The sequence below is a fragment of the Culex quinquefasciatus genome, chromosome 3, assembly GCF_015732765.1.
Source record: "Culex quinquefasciatus strain JHB chromosome 3, VPISU_Cqui_1.0_pri_paternal, whole genome shotgun sequence".
Taxonomy (NCBI): Eukaryota; Metazoa; Arthropoda; class Insecta; order Diptera; family Culicidae; genus Culex; species Culex quinquefasciatus.
The window spans coordinates 188,251,811-188,266,855 of record NC_051863.1 but is presented as its reverse complement, the minus strand read 5'-3'; the positions used below and the strand labels follow the sequence as shown (position 1 = coordinate 188,266,855).

The 15,045-nt window shown below is 37.4% G+C and overlaps 2 protein-coding genes across 4 annotated transcripts in view; one reads left to right on the top strand and one right to left on the bottom strand.

The window, feature by feature from the left end:
• The window catches only part of LOC6052662 (syndecan), a 79,593-nt gene extending 70,422 nt beyond the window's left edge, over positions 1-9,171 (bottom strand). For all 3 annotated transcript variants that reach the window (XM_038266025.1, XM_038266026.1, XM_038266027.1), the window contains exon 1: positions 8,315-9,171. In XM_038266025.1, the coding sequence (XP_038121953.1) occupies positions 8,315-8,413 (99 nt within the window). In that variant the 5' untranslated portion in view covers positions 8,414-9,171. The remainder of the gene's footprint in view (positions 1-8,314) is intronic.
• A 4,915-nt stretch (positions 9,172-14,086) lies between these two features.
• Positions 14,087-15,034, top strand: LOC6045539 (mitotic spindle assembly checkpoint protein MAD2A). The gene is made up of 2 exons (XM_001862858.2): positions 14,087-14,286; positions 14,352-15,034. The coding sequence occupies exons 1-2, from the start codon at positions 14,217-14,219 to the stop codon at positions 14,924-14,926; spliced, it is 645 nt and encodes a 214-aa protein (XP_001862893.2). The 5' UTR covers positions 14,087-14,216; the 3' UTR covers positions 14,927-15,034.
• Positions 15,035-15,045: the final 11 nt, after the last annotated feature.

Sequence of the window (15,045 nt, the reverse complement as noted above, 5' to 3'; positions counted from 1 at the left end):
TTAAATATGATTATCAATGCAGCTTAGATTGTTTTCAGATGATTTGACTTTTATTTTCATTAAAATTTAGAAGATTTTTGATTTTTTTGCCCCCTGATTTTTTAGACCAATTTTGAAGGGGGGCGACATAAACTTTGAAAATATTTACAACGGCCTTATCTTGTCCGTAACTGTTGGGTGTTATTGTTCCTCCCACAATTAGGTATTCACAAAACCATAATAAAGCTCGAATGTTGTTGAAAAAATGCTGAAACTGAAAAGGTGATATTACATCAAAAAATTTTAGAATTACATATTTTTCAAGGCGAAATTAATTTTTTTTCTAACACAAAAGATGTAATATTTCCCAGTTGTAATAATACCATGACTTTTTATACTGTGAAGTTTGTTTACATCCGTACGAAAACATTTTTTTTTGAATTTTTGAAACTCAAAGGTTGCTTTTCCACTAATTTTTCATGTAAAATTTTGTAAAAGTCGATTTGACCAATACTTCCAGAATTTTTTTTTTCTGAAAACGGATGAGTAAGTCAATTTGTACAATATTATTAATTTTTCATGACTTTTCAAACTTTGGAGACTTTTCTGTTCCGAATTTGTGGGATTATTTTACAAAAGCATTGTAGACTTAGATAAACTAATTAGTTCGAATAATTGTGTTTTAGATTGAATTTTTTTTTTATATATGAAAAAAAGTTAATGTTATTCGACACTCCTAATTTTGTTTCAAATCAATTGAAACTTGATAGCATAAGGTAAATCGGGAACTGCTAATCATTCCCCCGCAAGAACGATACCAGCAACAAACACCAAAGCGTGTATGTGTGCGTACGTGTGTGTGTGTGTGTGCGCGCACTGTTTAGTACTACACAACACACTACGGCCGATTTGTACTTGCTTAACGAGAAGCATTTTCTTGTACCTTCTCTCTATCTTTTCCTTTCCTCATTCCCACTTCCCTACATTCTCCACACCTCATTCCTACTCACTTTGTTTTACGCAGAACGTTCTATCGCCGTGCCTTAGTTCCACACGTGTGTGTAAGTTTGTAGGTCTGTGTGCAAGTGTACATTTTGTTGTCGTTTTTTTTTTTGCTTGGGTGTAATGCAGAACTCAGTCAAGTCCTGAACGATCGACTCCGACGTAGTAGTAAATAAAATCCATATTATGAAAAGAACGGAGCAAAAAATGAAAAAAAGAACTCGTTCTGCGTGTTTCACCGAATCACTGGAAAGTGATTCAATAATAATATAGGTGACAACGTTTTAACTTGCACTTTTCAAAGGGGGGTAAAGTCATTTTGAAATGTTTGATTTGCTTTGAAATGTTGACCTTTTCGAAAAGTTACCACAGAATTATTCATTCTTAATTAGCCAGACTTGATTGTCGTCGTCGTCGTCGCAGAACGATTTGTGACCGATGAAAGCGAAGCATTGATTAAATTCTCGTCGACGATTTGATGGCAAGAATATTGTCAAGGAGAGAGAGAATGAGAGAGAGAAAAAAAAAATCTGTCCGCGATTTCCATTGAAGGAAACACACAGACAGACAGACACATCGCTCGAAGCATCTGATTGAATAATTGATGAACCTTCAGACTTTAAAGCTGACATTTCGGTCTGTACTCCCCTGAAAGTGGCAAAGGTCCTTCGAGCAAGGTACTTTTTGGACCTTTTCTCCACATGAGACCTGAGCAAAAGGCAACAACAACAACAACAAAAACTCACAAAAAATCCCGGGAAAGAGGACAAAGAGCGAAAAACAACAACAACTACAACAAACAAAACACTGCAAGTGAGCACAAAAAAGGACAGGCGAAATTAAATTTTAACTGTTTACTGTCTGTCTTTTTTACAACAAAAATAACAACAACAACTGTAAAATGATAAAGAAGAGTGGAGAGAAAGAAAGAAAAAACAGCAGGACAACACACGCATATCGGAACTGGACGCATCAGAGAAGACGTACAATTTGGTGGAGAATTCCTTGGAATCGAAACGAAATTTTGACGTAGGACAACAAAATCAATACGAAAACATCGTGGCGCAAACGCTCACGCACACTAGAAAGAAACGACAGCATCTCGGTGAGGTTAGTGTGGGAAGCTAGAGCCTGGCAGTGGTGCCGAATTTGCTGATTTTAGAATTTCGTAAAGATAATAAAGTTCGACGAATTTTCAAACGTCTAAATATCAAATCTTTGATTGAACTTGATTGCGTCAATTTGCGTTATCAGAACTGACGGTTCCGAGGAAATCTAGCCCATAAATTGCACAACATAAAAGATCTCCAAGTCTTGCTTAGTGATGAAAGTTTCCGAAACTGCCAGGAATTCCATGAAGTGGATGAGTCTTATCAGTGGTCTGATCTATCGGCAACTTACTTGGAAGTGAGCTAAATAGCTAATCTAGCTTTCCTTGAATCAAATCAAGATTGCTTTCTTCAAATCAAATTGTTGGAAATTTTACAATTGCTGGAAAAAATATTTATTCATGATTGTAATGTTTAAACAATTCAATTATTCGTATTTTTGGAAACATTATTGAGTTTTTGACTTCTAAACAAAACAAACTACTGGTTTCGGTAAAATTTAATCGAAATTTGATAGTGCTTAACATTCTAAAAAAAACTTAAGTTTTGGGGAAAATAGAAAAAAAAATTAGCAATGTTGCTAATTCATTCCAAGAAACTTTTTTTTTTGTTTAGAAAATTTAAAACAAAATTAATCATTTTTTCTTAGATAAACTCAATGTTGGAACCAAAAGTACATTTTAGAAATTTTGTTAAATATGCAATTTTCGAGATAAATTAACCTCATGTTCGCAAAAAAAGAAAAATAAGTACAGTTTTTAGGTATAGAGAAACCTTTTAACGTAACGCTTTTTATTTCGTCGATTTCTCTAAAACTATACAATATTTTTACAAGCTTCAATAGGCGTTTTGTAGATCTGAACAAAACCTACCAATTGCTTTTGAAAGATTGGCAAAATGTTGCGTCGTTCCAGAGAAATCGACAAATTAGAAAAACGTTATTAAATCCACCTTTAGGTGGTTGGTGCCTTCCTCACATTTTGAGTGTCTGAGTGTCTGAGATTCGGCCTCCACAAAGTTCATAAATAACACTTAAGTGCTTATAACTTTTGATAGGGTCGTCAGATCTTCAATCTACTGAACTCGTTGGAAAGATCTTTTGATTCCCTATCCAACGACAGGTCGCGTGACAGATCCGGACTAGGTTTTTGTCAAAATATCTGAGATCCGGCCTCCAAGAAGTTCATAAATAACACTTAAGTGCTTATAACTTTTTATAGGGTTGTCAGATCTTCAATCTTTTGAACTCGTTGAAAAGGTCTTTCGAATACCTTTCTAAAAATGTATAACATGACTAGGTTTTTTTTACAAAAACCACCCTTTTTACAATCTTCCGGACTTTTGTTAAAATCGTTTTTTTATCATAATTTTTGAAGTACTTAACTATTCTTAATAATTTTCAATAGCGACTTATGGGACCACAAAACGGATCAAACAGCCAGTGCCGAGATAACTCTGTGCAAATTTTTTTGAACAACTACCCACCACATTTGCTCAAAATTTGATTCTGAGTCGATAGGTATACAATGTATATATACTATACATGAAGATGGGTCTAGGAGGTCAAATTAAGAATTTCGTTTTTCGAGTGATTTTATAGCCTTTCCACAGTAAGGTAAGGAAGGCAAAACCTAACGCACCTCGTAAAAAGAGGTTTCATTGTATTTTCAATACCTTTTTCTCGCAAAGTTCAGAAAGATGGATCTTTTGTTGCTAAAGTACAGCCTTATTTTCTGTAATAACACAATAGCACTAAATTTTCGAATTTTAAAATCTCAGGAAAGATTGATCTGTGTGTCAACACATGACAAATGTGTGATTTTTTTTTTCCATAAAAATATTATTAAATTTTTCGATTAATGTCTAACAAAATACGAGGGTCTTGAAAATATAACCAAGTTTTTTTTTCGAACTTTTCTACCACTATTCAAAAAACCAACCAACTGTAAATTTTTCGCAAAAAAAACTACAATTTAATTGGATTTATCTTGAGAACGGTAACTTTAATCATACTTTCTGCAAAGATTGTTTTTTTTCATTTGAAATATGATTTTAAATTTGAATATTTCACCAAAATGTTCATTGCCAAATCTGTTGATACGTTGCTGGGTCATAGCTCAAAAAATGTCATTATTATTATTGTCAACTTTTTAGCACTGAAATGAATGATGAAAAGTTGAACTTTTCAGCACTTGTTTAGAAAAGTAATACTGTTTAAATTTAAACGGTGAATTGACTAAAAACATGGACACTTGTTGTAAGTAGTAAGTCCATTCAAAGGTTTTTTTTCGGAATTGCAAAAAATGTTGTATGGAACTTGTTTTTTTTTTCAACACTCGTCGTATTAACCTTCCTTCAGTATTGGGGTCCTTTTCGGCCTTTTTGAAAATGAAATTTGCCATAAATGTGTAATTTATAGTATAAATACACATTTCACAAAACAAATAAAACTCCGACGACTCTTAGGGGAGCGTCCATAAAAAAAAGTTACGGGTCCTTTTCGACCCCAAACTTTTAAAAATCGCCAAAGTTTCCAGTTTTTTTATCGATTCCGGTTCTTTTGGTCACAAATGAAAGCTTAGAAACGTCTTCTTTCCGAAACCGACCTGGAAAACCAGATTTGGTCACTGTGGCCACCAGGAATCGGCTACAACCGAAAAAAAGACCATTTTGAGACCTCAATTTTGACGACCGGTATCTCCGGCAAATTTCAACCAATCACAATGCTCCGGGTTGCATTCGACAGGTATTTACCTGTACTTTGACCACAAATATTAATATCAGGACCAGGTGACCTAACGGTTCCGGAAATCCGGAATATCCGAAAAGTTTTGTTTTACTGTTTTTCACGTATATGTGATACCAATACTCTCATGATAGTTGAAATTGATCCATAAAACTTACTAAAAACACATTACACGGTTGCCATAACCACTCTGGAATGTTAGTGGTCACTTCCGGGTAACCGGTTCCCGGGTACCCGACGAACGGCCAACTTGATTTTTTTGTTGAAAACTCATCATGTTGCATATCAAACCTCATGAAATTGGAAGATCTGTTAATCTACGGTCATGCCGTTGTTCGCTGACCCATTCTGGCCATTTGACCAAAGAATACAATAGCATCATTGGTTCGTCTATGCAAGTTTCCGTACAATTTTGCCAGCTTATATATTTTGATATTTATATACAACCAGATGAGGTAAATTTTGTACATGGAAATCAATAAAGTAGTATTAGTAAAGCTTCGTAATGTTTAGGTTTCTTCTAACTGTAAAAAATTATCTACTGAATATTGACAGTTGACAGTTTAGAAGAAAAACAAATTTCAAATGTTGCTTTTTGTCCTTATTTTTCATAAAGCCAAAATCTCGATCTTGGAATTGATATGTCTACTTTTGTTGAAGTTTTGTACAAAAATTAAGTAAAAAATTGATGTCTATCGAAATCATAAATCAGATCGCTCAATTGATATCAGGTAAACTGCACACTTCATGAATGAAAACAGCTATCTCCATGAGTAACAGGATGTTAACCATCGATTGTAATCCATTCAACATTCCCACAGACTTGAACGTATCGGTTTGTTTACATTGCCTGCAATCGCCTGCGAGCTTCACGCGATTCAAAACATTCACAACTTTTCATTATCGCAAAGCAAAAGTACTTGGGTCTGCCAATTCTTATCTTCGGCCGGGGTACCTTCTCCAAGTGTCCCTACCCCTCCCAACAGAGCCAAATTTTTGTAAACATTCACCTCGGAACCTCTATCTAATGTTTTCTTCTTCTGCTGTTGCCTGGCTGCTAATAAACGACCCGCCCGACTGACTTTACTCGATGGCTGGTGGTGGGTACTAATGATGTCACACCTTCCCGCAGACATCCATCGTCTCGACGTCTCAGCTCACGTCTTTAGTTGACATCATTAGCGCAAAACGGGGCAGCAGCCTCCAACGCTGACGGCGGCCAGGCTGTTCCAAAAAATGAACCAGAACCATAAAAGCCCATAAAAGCAAAGTTGTTGGCAACATTGATAAAGATTCATAATTTCCCCTCCTTGGCCTTCCCACCCTTCTCTCACTGTTCGCCACTGTCCCTTGTTGGCCTTGTTGGACGTGGGTTGTGGTGAAGGGCAGGGGTGCCAAAAAGTGAGAGATTTGTGGAAACATGTTGCAATTTGAAATTCATAAAAAATCTAAAAAATATGGCTGTATTCAAATCTGCTACTAATTATTATACAAATCTCAATTGATGATTTTTTTTTAAATGCCGCTCTATAAAACGACGGCAACATTACATATTCTGAAAGTACCCCTAATAAGCTACCTCTCCACAAAAATTGAGCAAAAGTTACATCAGTGAAGTCCGTTTAATAATGATTTTAAATGAAGTAACATAAACAAAATCTCTAGCATCATCAGTGCCTGTTTATATAGCACTGTCAACCTGTCAAATGAAAGACTACATGAACCTCGTGACGAAAAAAAAGCATCATGAAAAAGACGCCATGTACATTTGCCGAAGAAAAACGAATAACAACAAAGCTTCCCTTCCAATGACAGCAGGGTGATATAAACATTGATGATTTCAAAAGAAGTTATGTTTGTTTTTCTTAAATATAATGACGGAATCAATGATTTATTGAATATGGATGATAAAGTATCAATAAAATTCTTTTGCTTTTATATTAAAATGGGAATTGAAAAATGATGCTCAACATTCAAATGCGTTTTTCTCAAAACGCGTGGTTTGAACATGATGCTTTTTGAAATGTTGGCGTCGAAAAATCTGCTCTCAAGGCAGAATGCATTTGCGAATGAATTGCAATGAAAGAATCATCATCAAAAGAAAATCAAGAGAAAAATCGTAACGAAACATGGCTCTCCTCTCTCGCGCACGGAAGATCGGTTAAAGAAACTCAAAAAATCTTCATCTTGTTTTTTCGGCGGAACATCTATTGAACAACTACACTAGCAAGTGTAATGTCATACGTCGAAAAATTACCTGTCACTTTTTAGTGGAGATTCACTACAAATCATAAGCTGTTTGATTTTCTTCGGGAAGTTCGTGACCGATTTTTTTTTGCGTGTTTCGTCTCTTCTCTCTCTTTCGCGGGTGAATAAAATTCGCAAGGATTAAGGATCGCGAATTTCTAGATTAGATTTTAATTTATCAATATTACATTAAACATTTCTAGAGTTTTTTTAAAAGACGTTTTTATATTATTTTTTGCATTTGGTGTTTTTGAAACCTCCTTGAGTAAGGGGTAGTCTAAAACATCCAACAAGTAAAAAATCAAAATTTTGTTTAATAGAAACAATGATTTATGACACTATAAAAAATATGCTTTTCGGAAAAAAAATCTGGCATTTGCCAAACTAAATTTCAACTATAATTTTTAAATAGCAAATCAAATTTTAAGTAGCAAATAGCAACACATTTTTTAATAAATTGCACTGTTTTTTTTTTTTAATTCTAGACATTTGAAGGTTTAAAAAGTTTAGATTTCTGCAAAAAAATATATATATATTTTTGAGAAGCTGTGCTGCACAACCGAGCGCAACCGAAAATATATTAAAACAGTTAAAGCGGCCAGCCCAACTGCGTTTTGTTAACCGCAGAGAGCATTCTGAGATCGGCTAACATTTCATAGAATCAACAGGGAGGAAGGATGCGTGGACATACCGTACCAAGTACTCCAATTTGAAGTTGCATAAGGGTTGTATTTAATTAATATCTGGAGTTTTTTTTGAAAAGGTCCAATAAACCAAATTTCCAGTTTTTGCTTTTTGGGTGTTTTTAGAACCGCCTTGAGTCAGGGGTATTGCAAAACACCCAAAAAGCAAAAACTGAAAATTTGGTTTATTGGTCCTTTTCAAAAAAAACTCCAGATATAAAATGTGTCGTATCATTCATCGCTGAAGAGAAATGTAAAGTATTTTCCAAAAAAAGATTTGTTTTTAAACAATTAAAATTCTATAAATCAGAAAAATATGAAAAGGATTGTTTGAAAAGATCATTTTTTTCGCGACTTATGGTGACAATATCTGGCACCCCTGAGGCCTATCAGAGCTGGAGGAAGTTCTCCTTGATCACCTTGCCATGTGTTCGTGTGTGTGTGTTTGTGCATATCTAATTTTGTGTGATTCAAGGAATTTATTTTGGACCTAATAAAAAAGTATTAGATTCAATTTGTAATGACAAATTTCGAATGCGCATAAATACCTGATCATCCTGTCCAGCCACGGACGCGGTCAGCACGCAGACCGCGACCAGGACGGCCACGGCCGCCACTCTCGATATGTTGCTTCGTTGGAGGGACATTCTGGTTCCGCGGATTAAAGTTCTTCGTCGTCGATTCCTTCCCCGGGGACGACCACTTCTCCTCTCTTCTTCTCGCTCACTCGCTCTCTCACTCTGCTTCCTTCCCTCTCGCACTAACTACTTCCCCCGATGGAGCTCCCTGGAACTCCTGGTTCCTCACCACGCTAAATCCGGAACACGGTTCCCAATTCCGCTGTATTTTATCTTCTTCCCGTGGCCACCACACACTTTTTTCACACTTCTTTAGGTCGTCGTTGCCGCGGTCGTGCCCTGAATCACACGCACACACGCACAGCACACATACACATTCTTCCTGCTGCTGCTGGTCCGGTCCTCCTCCGCCACCAACACTTCCAACTTCCTCCTCCTCCGCCTTCTTCACAAACTCCTACTCCTCAAAACTCCTCACCACACACAATAATTTTCACGCAGAGATTTTCACCCGAACTTTTGGCCAGCTCCTACGCCACTTCCCTGCCACTAGTGGCCCCCGACGGACCCCACACGGGACGGAACGAACCGGAAATTACGACCTGGCACCTGTCCCGACAGCCCCGACGGCACGGAATTGGCTCAAATTTGGAAAAACTTGCGACCACGGCGGAAAAAAACGCAGCAAGCAAAATTGTTCCTCCCTCAATGAACGGACTGAACGAACGAACGAACACACATACACGGACGACTGTCACTGACTGCAAGAGAGCAAAAGAAATTCTTGAATGTTTCTCACAAAATGTCCGACTGACTGACGGGACGGGGCGAATCGCGATCAAAAGCTCAAAAATTCCGACAGATGGCGCAAAACATCGAAGAATGACGATTCAGATTTTCGCTGTTCGGTTACATAGGAATGCAAACTTAAAATTGAATTTACAGCTCATAGAGCAACTCTTGAGAAAAAATTCAAGTAGTACGATTTTAACTCTTTGCCCTCTATAAATTAACGCAATAAAAAAAATATTTGAAATAAAATAATTTTGAAAAAATAATATTGTTTAAAATGATAGAGCATCAAAAGTTAACAAAGTATCAGCTCGAATTTTTGCTCAAAAGTTGTTTTGAACGCTGGAATTTAACAAAACAGAATTCGCATACATAACCTCAAAGGGCGGAAATTTCAATCGACATTCTTCGTTCTGTTCTGCTACTCAACACTAGGTGTCGCATGTCGTTTGGCTCTTGAACGGCAAATGAATGAAGTGTGCGAATGGAGAAAGAGAAACAACACGGACGGATCGGCGAGGGAGAAGCAGCAGAAACGTCAAAGTCGCGAAATGCGCAGGGCAGTGATTTTCGATTTTACCCATTTTCTGGGTAATTTTTTTTCGGCGTATATAGTTCGGTTTTGTTTGTTGTCTTTCACTGAAAAAACGTAGCACCTTTTTTCCGAGTGCTCTAACAGCTTGAAAGATCGAATCATAAATGTTTTTTGGGGGTCAAATTATCGAATTTTGCGTGGCGTATTAAAAAAACGCTCCTCAAGAATTCCCCTTGTTTTTGAGCTATCGGTCTTTGGTCATGGATTAACCGGATAGGACGGTACAGTGGAGTTGAATGTAGAAACAATGAATTTACAACGGATTTTGCGTATAAAATAATTTTGGTTTTAAAACACTTAAGGGTTTTGTTGGGTGATTTTTTAGACTTGGAGCAACAATTTGTCAATTTATGATTAACATCGAAGTTTGCTAAGTATCGATCGATCAGTTGAGTATAAAGACTGATTAGTTTGAGTATAGAGAAAAAAAGTGATGGGCGAAGGGGGCGGATTGCGGCACTAAAAATTCCGGTGAGGGACCATCCACAAAAATAAGCTTGATCGTTGTGATCAATATCACAAATTTATGCTTAATTTTAGGACCAAATTGGTTGGGTTTATACCGATACAAAATTGAAGTTGCAGATATAAGCAATAACATAAATTTTGTTAACAAATCTGTGAAAATCTTAAATGTATGCAAAATCACTAAGGTATTCTCATATGTTTGAGCTTTAGATTAAAATAAACCGGGACCCGTGGTGTAGGGGTAAGCGTGGTTGCCTCTCACCCAGTCGGCCTGGGTTTGATCCCAGAAGGTCCCGGTGGCATTTTTCAAGACGAGATTTGTCTGATCACGCCTTCTGTCGGACGGGAAGTAAATGTTGGCCCCGGACTAACCTAAAAAGGTTGGGTCGTTAGCTCAGTCCAGGTGTAGGAGTCGTCTCCCTGGGTTCTGTCTCGGTGGAGTCGCTGGTAGGCAGTTGGACTAACAATCCAAAGGTCGTCAGTTCGAATCCCGGGGTGGATGGAAGCTAAGGTGTAAAAAGAGGTTTGCAATTGCCTCAACAATCAAGCCTTCGAACACTTAGTTTCGAGTAGGAATCTCGCAATCGAGAACGCCAAGGCAATGCTGTAGAGCGAATAATTTGATTTTGATTTTTGATTAGAATAAAATGTCTAGCAGCCGAATTTGAAATAATGAGAAATATCATATTTTAATTGTTTTGATAAACAAAAACACGAATACCTAAGGCGTCATCCATAAAGTATGTCACGCTCTAGGGGGGTAGGGGGGGGTCTGAGCAAGTGTGACATTGCATGTTATAAGTATAGGAAAAGCGTGACAAAGGGGGGGAGGGGGGGTTAATTTTGGCCGATTTTAGCGTGACGTTCTTTATGGATGAAGCCTAATTATAATTTTTTTTAATGTTATCACCTGAACTCAACCTTAGTTCGAGATATTCTGTAATACTCTAAAGCAGGGGTGACCAAAGTATGGCCCGCGGGCCAAACGTGGCCCGCGAGGTTAATTTTTGTGGCCCGCGGACCCATTTTGAAAGATTATGTAAAATGGCCCGCTGACCGCTTCTAAAGTGATTTTATGCTTTTTCAATAAATTAAACTTTTTTTATTTGTTTTTAATAAAACACATTTTAGGAAACAAATATTTTGTTCAAAATCTTAATAATTAAAACAATTTTTCAATGTGAGTGAAACTACTAAATATCGTCAAAACTTTCTTCAAACATTTTAGGAAATATTTAGAAATCTGCATTAATTTTAAAAAATATAATTATTCTATATTAATTTGAAAGTCAAAATGACCCTTTTACGAACTGACCCTCAAACTTATTGAGAAACCTTCCCTCGGGATTTGAACTCATGACAGTTGGATAACGAATTTGATTGACTACCATCTGATTCAGGCAGACAAAATGTTGAAAACGGAGAAATAAAGCTGTTGCAAATATTTTACAAAGCGTTTGTTAACCAACCCTCCCCCCTTCATTATTAAAAAATAAAAAATATTTTTTTCGAAAAACTTCAAGAATACTGATACTGCAATTCGCGATTAAAAGCTCAAAAATTTCGACAGATGGCGCAAAGCATCGAAGAATGACGATTCAAATTTTCGCTGTTCGGTAACATAGGAATGCAAACTTAAAATTGAATTTACAGCCGTTAAAACAACTCTTGAGAAAAAAATTAAGTAGTACGAGTGTAAACTTTTTGCCCTCTATAAATAAATGCAATAAAAAAATTGAAAAAAAATATTTTGAATTTTTTTTTAAATGATAGAACATCGAAAGTTAACAAAGTATCAGCTCGATTTTTTGCTCAAAAGTTGTTTTGAACGCTGGAATTTAACGAAACAGAATTCGCATACATAACCTCAAAGGGCGGAAATTTTAATCGACATTCTTCGCTCTGTTCTGCTACTCAACACTAGGTGTCGCATGTCGTTTGGCTCTTGAATGGCAATTGGCATTCATAAGCTAAACGACATGCGACATCTAGTGTTGAGTAGCAGAACAGATCGAAGGATGTCGATTTAAATTTCCGCCCTTTGAGGTTATGTATGCGAATTCTGATTTGTTAAATTCCAGCGTTCAAAACAACTTTTGAGCAAAAATTCGAGCTGATACTTTGTTAACTTTTGATGCTCTATCATTTTAAACAATATTATTTTTTCAAAATTATTTTTTTTCAAAATTATTTTTATTGCGTTAATTGATAGAGGGCAAAAAGTTTACACTCGTACTGCTTGAATTTTTCTCAAAAGTTGTTCTAAGAGCTGTAAAATCAATTTTAAGTTTGCATTCCTATGTAACCGAACAGCGAAAATTTGAATCGTCATTCTTCGATGCTTTGCGCCATCTGTCGGAATTTTTGAGCTTTTAATCGCGAATAATGATGCTGACATTTACCACTCTTTCAACAAAGAAATCCACTACTTAGACCACAACCGAAAAAACTGAAAATGAGTACACGAAGTTCACATATATAGTTTTTTGCATTTATTATTTATTTTTTTATGAGTAAAATTTTCAAAAAAATGTTTTTTTTTCTCCAATTTTCTCCTGTTGGAAAATAAAACATGAAAATCGTCAAATCCAAAATGTATCACGCTTTTGGGATAATCGTGTTCAGTTTTTTGTCAGTAGCCTTCTAACATGTTTTTTTCATTCTCAATCAGAAGCTTCCAATACCTTTTTATTTCGATCGCATTTTTGGGTTCGATATGAAAATTTGCCAAAAATATGTTTCAAAGCGATTTTCGATCTTAAAAAGCATTGGGTAAAAGAACTTTTAAACAAATTCTGAATTTGATTATTGAACTACTATAGAACAGTTAGGCCAATTTAAAGACTACCTAACTACCTTGACCGAGCCACGTAGCCCAGTGGTAACGCTTCCGCCTCGTAAAGGGTAGATCGGGATTCAAATCCCGGCTCGGACCATCACAGCTGGCTGTGTGGAATCTGATTCCGTCTAGGAAATCGTCTGCCTAGGATGGCCAGTGCGGACTTGCATCCGAACCGGCCGAGCGTCACACGAGGAAAGAGGCTGACAGCTGGACTTGCTTTGCCAGCTGTCACTGACCCGTGTGTGTGGCTGTGTCCATGCGTTGTCAGCGCATGGCTGCGTCAAGCCCTGCGTACGAGGGGCCTATTGGACTAGATTCAATGGAGTGCGTTCACTAATACCGCAACAGGGTTTATCACTCCACACATCTCTCCTCTTCTCCATGAAAAAACAAAAAAAAATCTTCCTTGAAGACTGCGATCAATAAACCATTGAACTACGACTGAACACTACGCCTGCAGTCCATCCCTATGGACTACTATCAACTTCCCCTCATGCTTTGTATCCATTGCCATAATCGATCGAATAAATGCAGGTTACGGTTGAATTTATTGAGCATAGAAGCTGCTTCATAATACCCAGTTAAGTTATTTTTCGATCCACATACTTCTTTAGGTCCACCATCGCCTTGCTCTTAAGCTGCTTGTCCATCGCTCTGTCACCTGTTTACCCGACTCAGCTTTAAAGCTCTTTGAACAATTCTAGAGCTAGCCCAATCAGATATCGGGGGCATAACTTTTGAAGTACTTTACTAAACTTTATAATTTTCAATAGCGACTTATGAGACCCCAAGACGGATCGAATGAGACCAATACGGTCCAAATCGGTTCAGCCAGTGCCGAGATAATCCAGTGCAAATTTTTTTGATCAACATCCCACCACACACACATACATTTCCTCAGAATGTGATTCTGAGTCGATAAGTATACATGAAGGTGAGTCTAGGAGGTCAAACTAAGAATTTCGTTTTTTGAGTGATTTTATAGCCTTTCCTCAGTAAGGTGAGGAAGGCAAAAACGATAAAAGAAAACGAACCTTCGTGTTGGACAGAACACCCTAGAACAATAGACAGTATTCAATGGAACATCGTTTTGGACCGAAATTTAATTTAAATTTGTTTGTTTTTTGTTTCATATAATTTGATAATTCGATTACTGTTTTATTTGTGTTTTTGAAATGTCGGTCAGTGGACAGAGAAATGTTATCACACTAAGCAGTTCTGCAGCGTTGTTAGTTGAATACATGGGTCAGTAGTACTTACCAAGTGCATTTTCAAGTTCGATAAATTGAATAAATTGATTACGATTACAGAATACGCAATCAACATGGTCCTGTACCAGCGTGATGTTTGCCCAAGAGGCCAGTTCGTTACTGTTTCACACTACGGAATGCCTTTGTTCGTGTCTAGAGATTACACGACCCTGAACAGACTACAGAATGTCCTGGATTACATCCAACAAGTGCTCCCACTGCTTATTCCGAACATCAAAGTTTACCTAACCTTAAAGGACAGGGCGACCGGGCGCGCCATCGAACGCTGGCAGTTCCTAGTTCAAAACGAAGACTTGGTAGGGCCAGACTGGAAGGAGCACAAACCGGTTACAACGTCCCGGAAGAACCCGGCTCGAATCCAGGAAGAAATTCGGCAAACGATGAAGCAAATTACGGCGTCCATAAGCTGCCTTCCGGTTCCACCGCCGAACGGGATTGAGTGGACAATGGCAGTCGATGTTCCGGAGTGGGTGCCCATCCCACCCGGTTGGTATCGGCAGCCACTGGATCCGATCGACAATCCGCAGCAGTTGGGACTGCGACCGTTTTCGACCGGGCTGCACCAGATGCAAACGGTCGTTACGTATCGAGAAGAGGCGGCGCGTGAGATGTGAATGTTCTGTTTGTGGAACTAGATTTTACCTAATAACTTATTGCGAATTTGTCCTTGTGATGGTTTTTTTTATTTGTAAGTATATATAATCCAAAAAAGAATGTACAATAAATTTTCCAA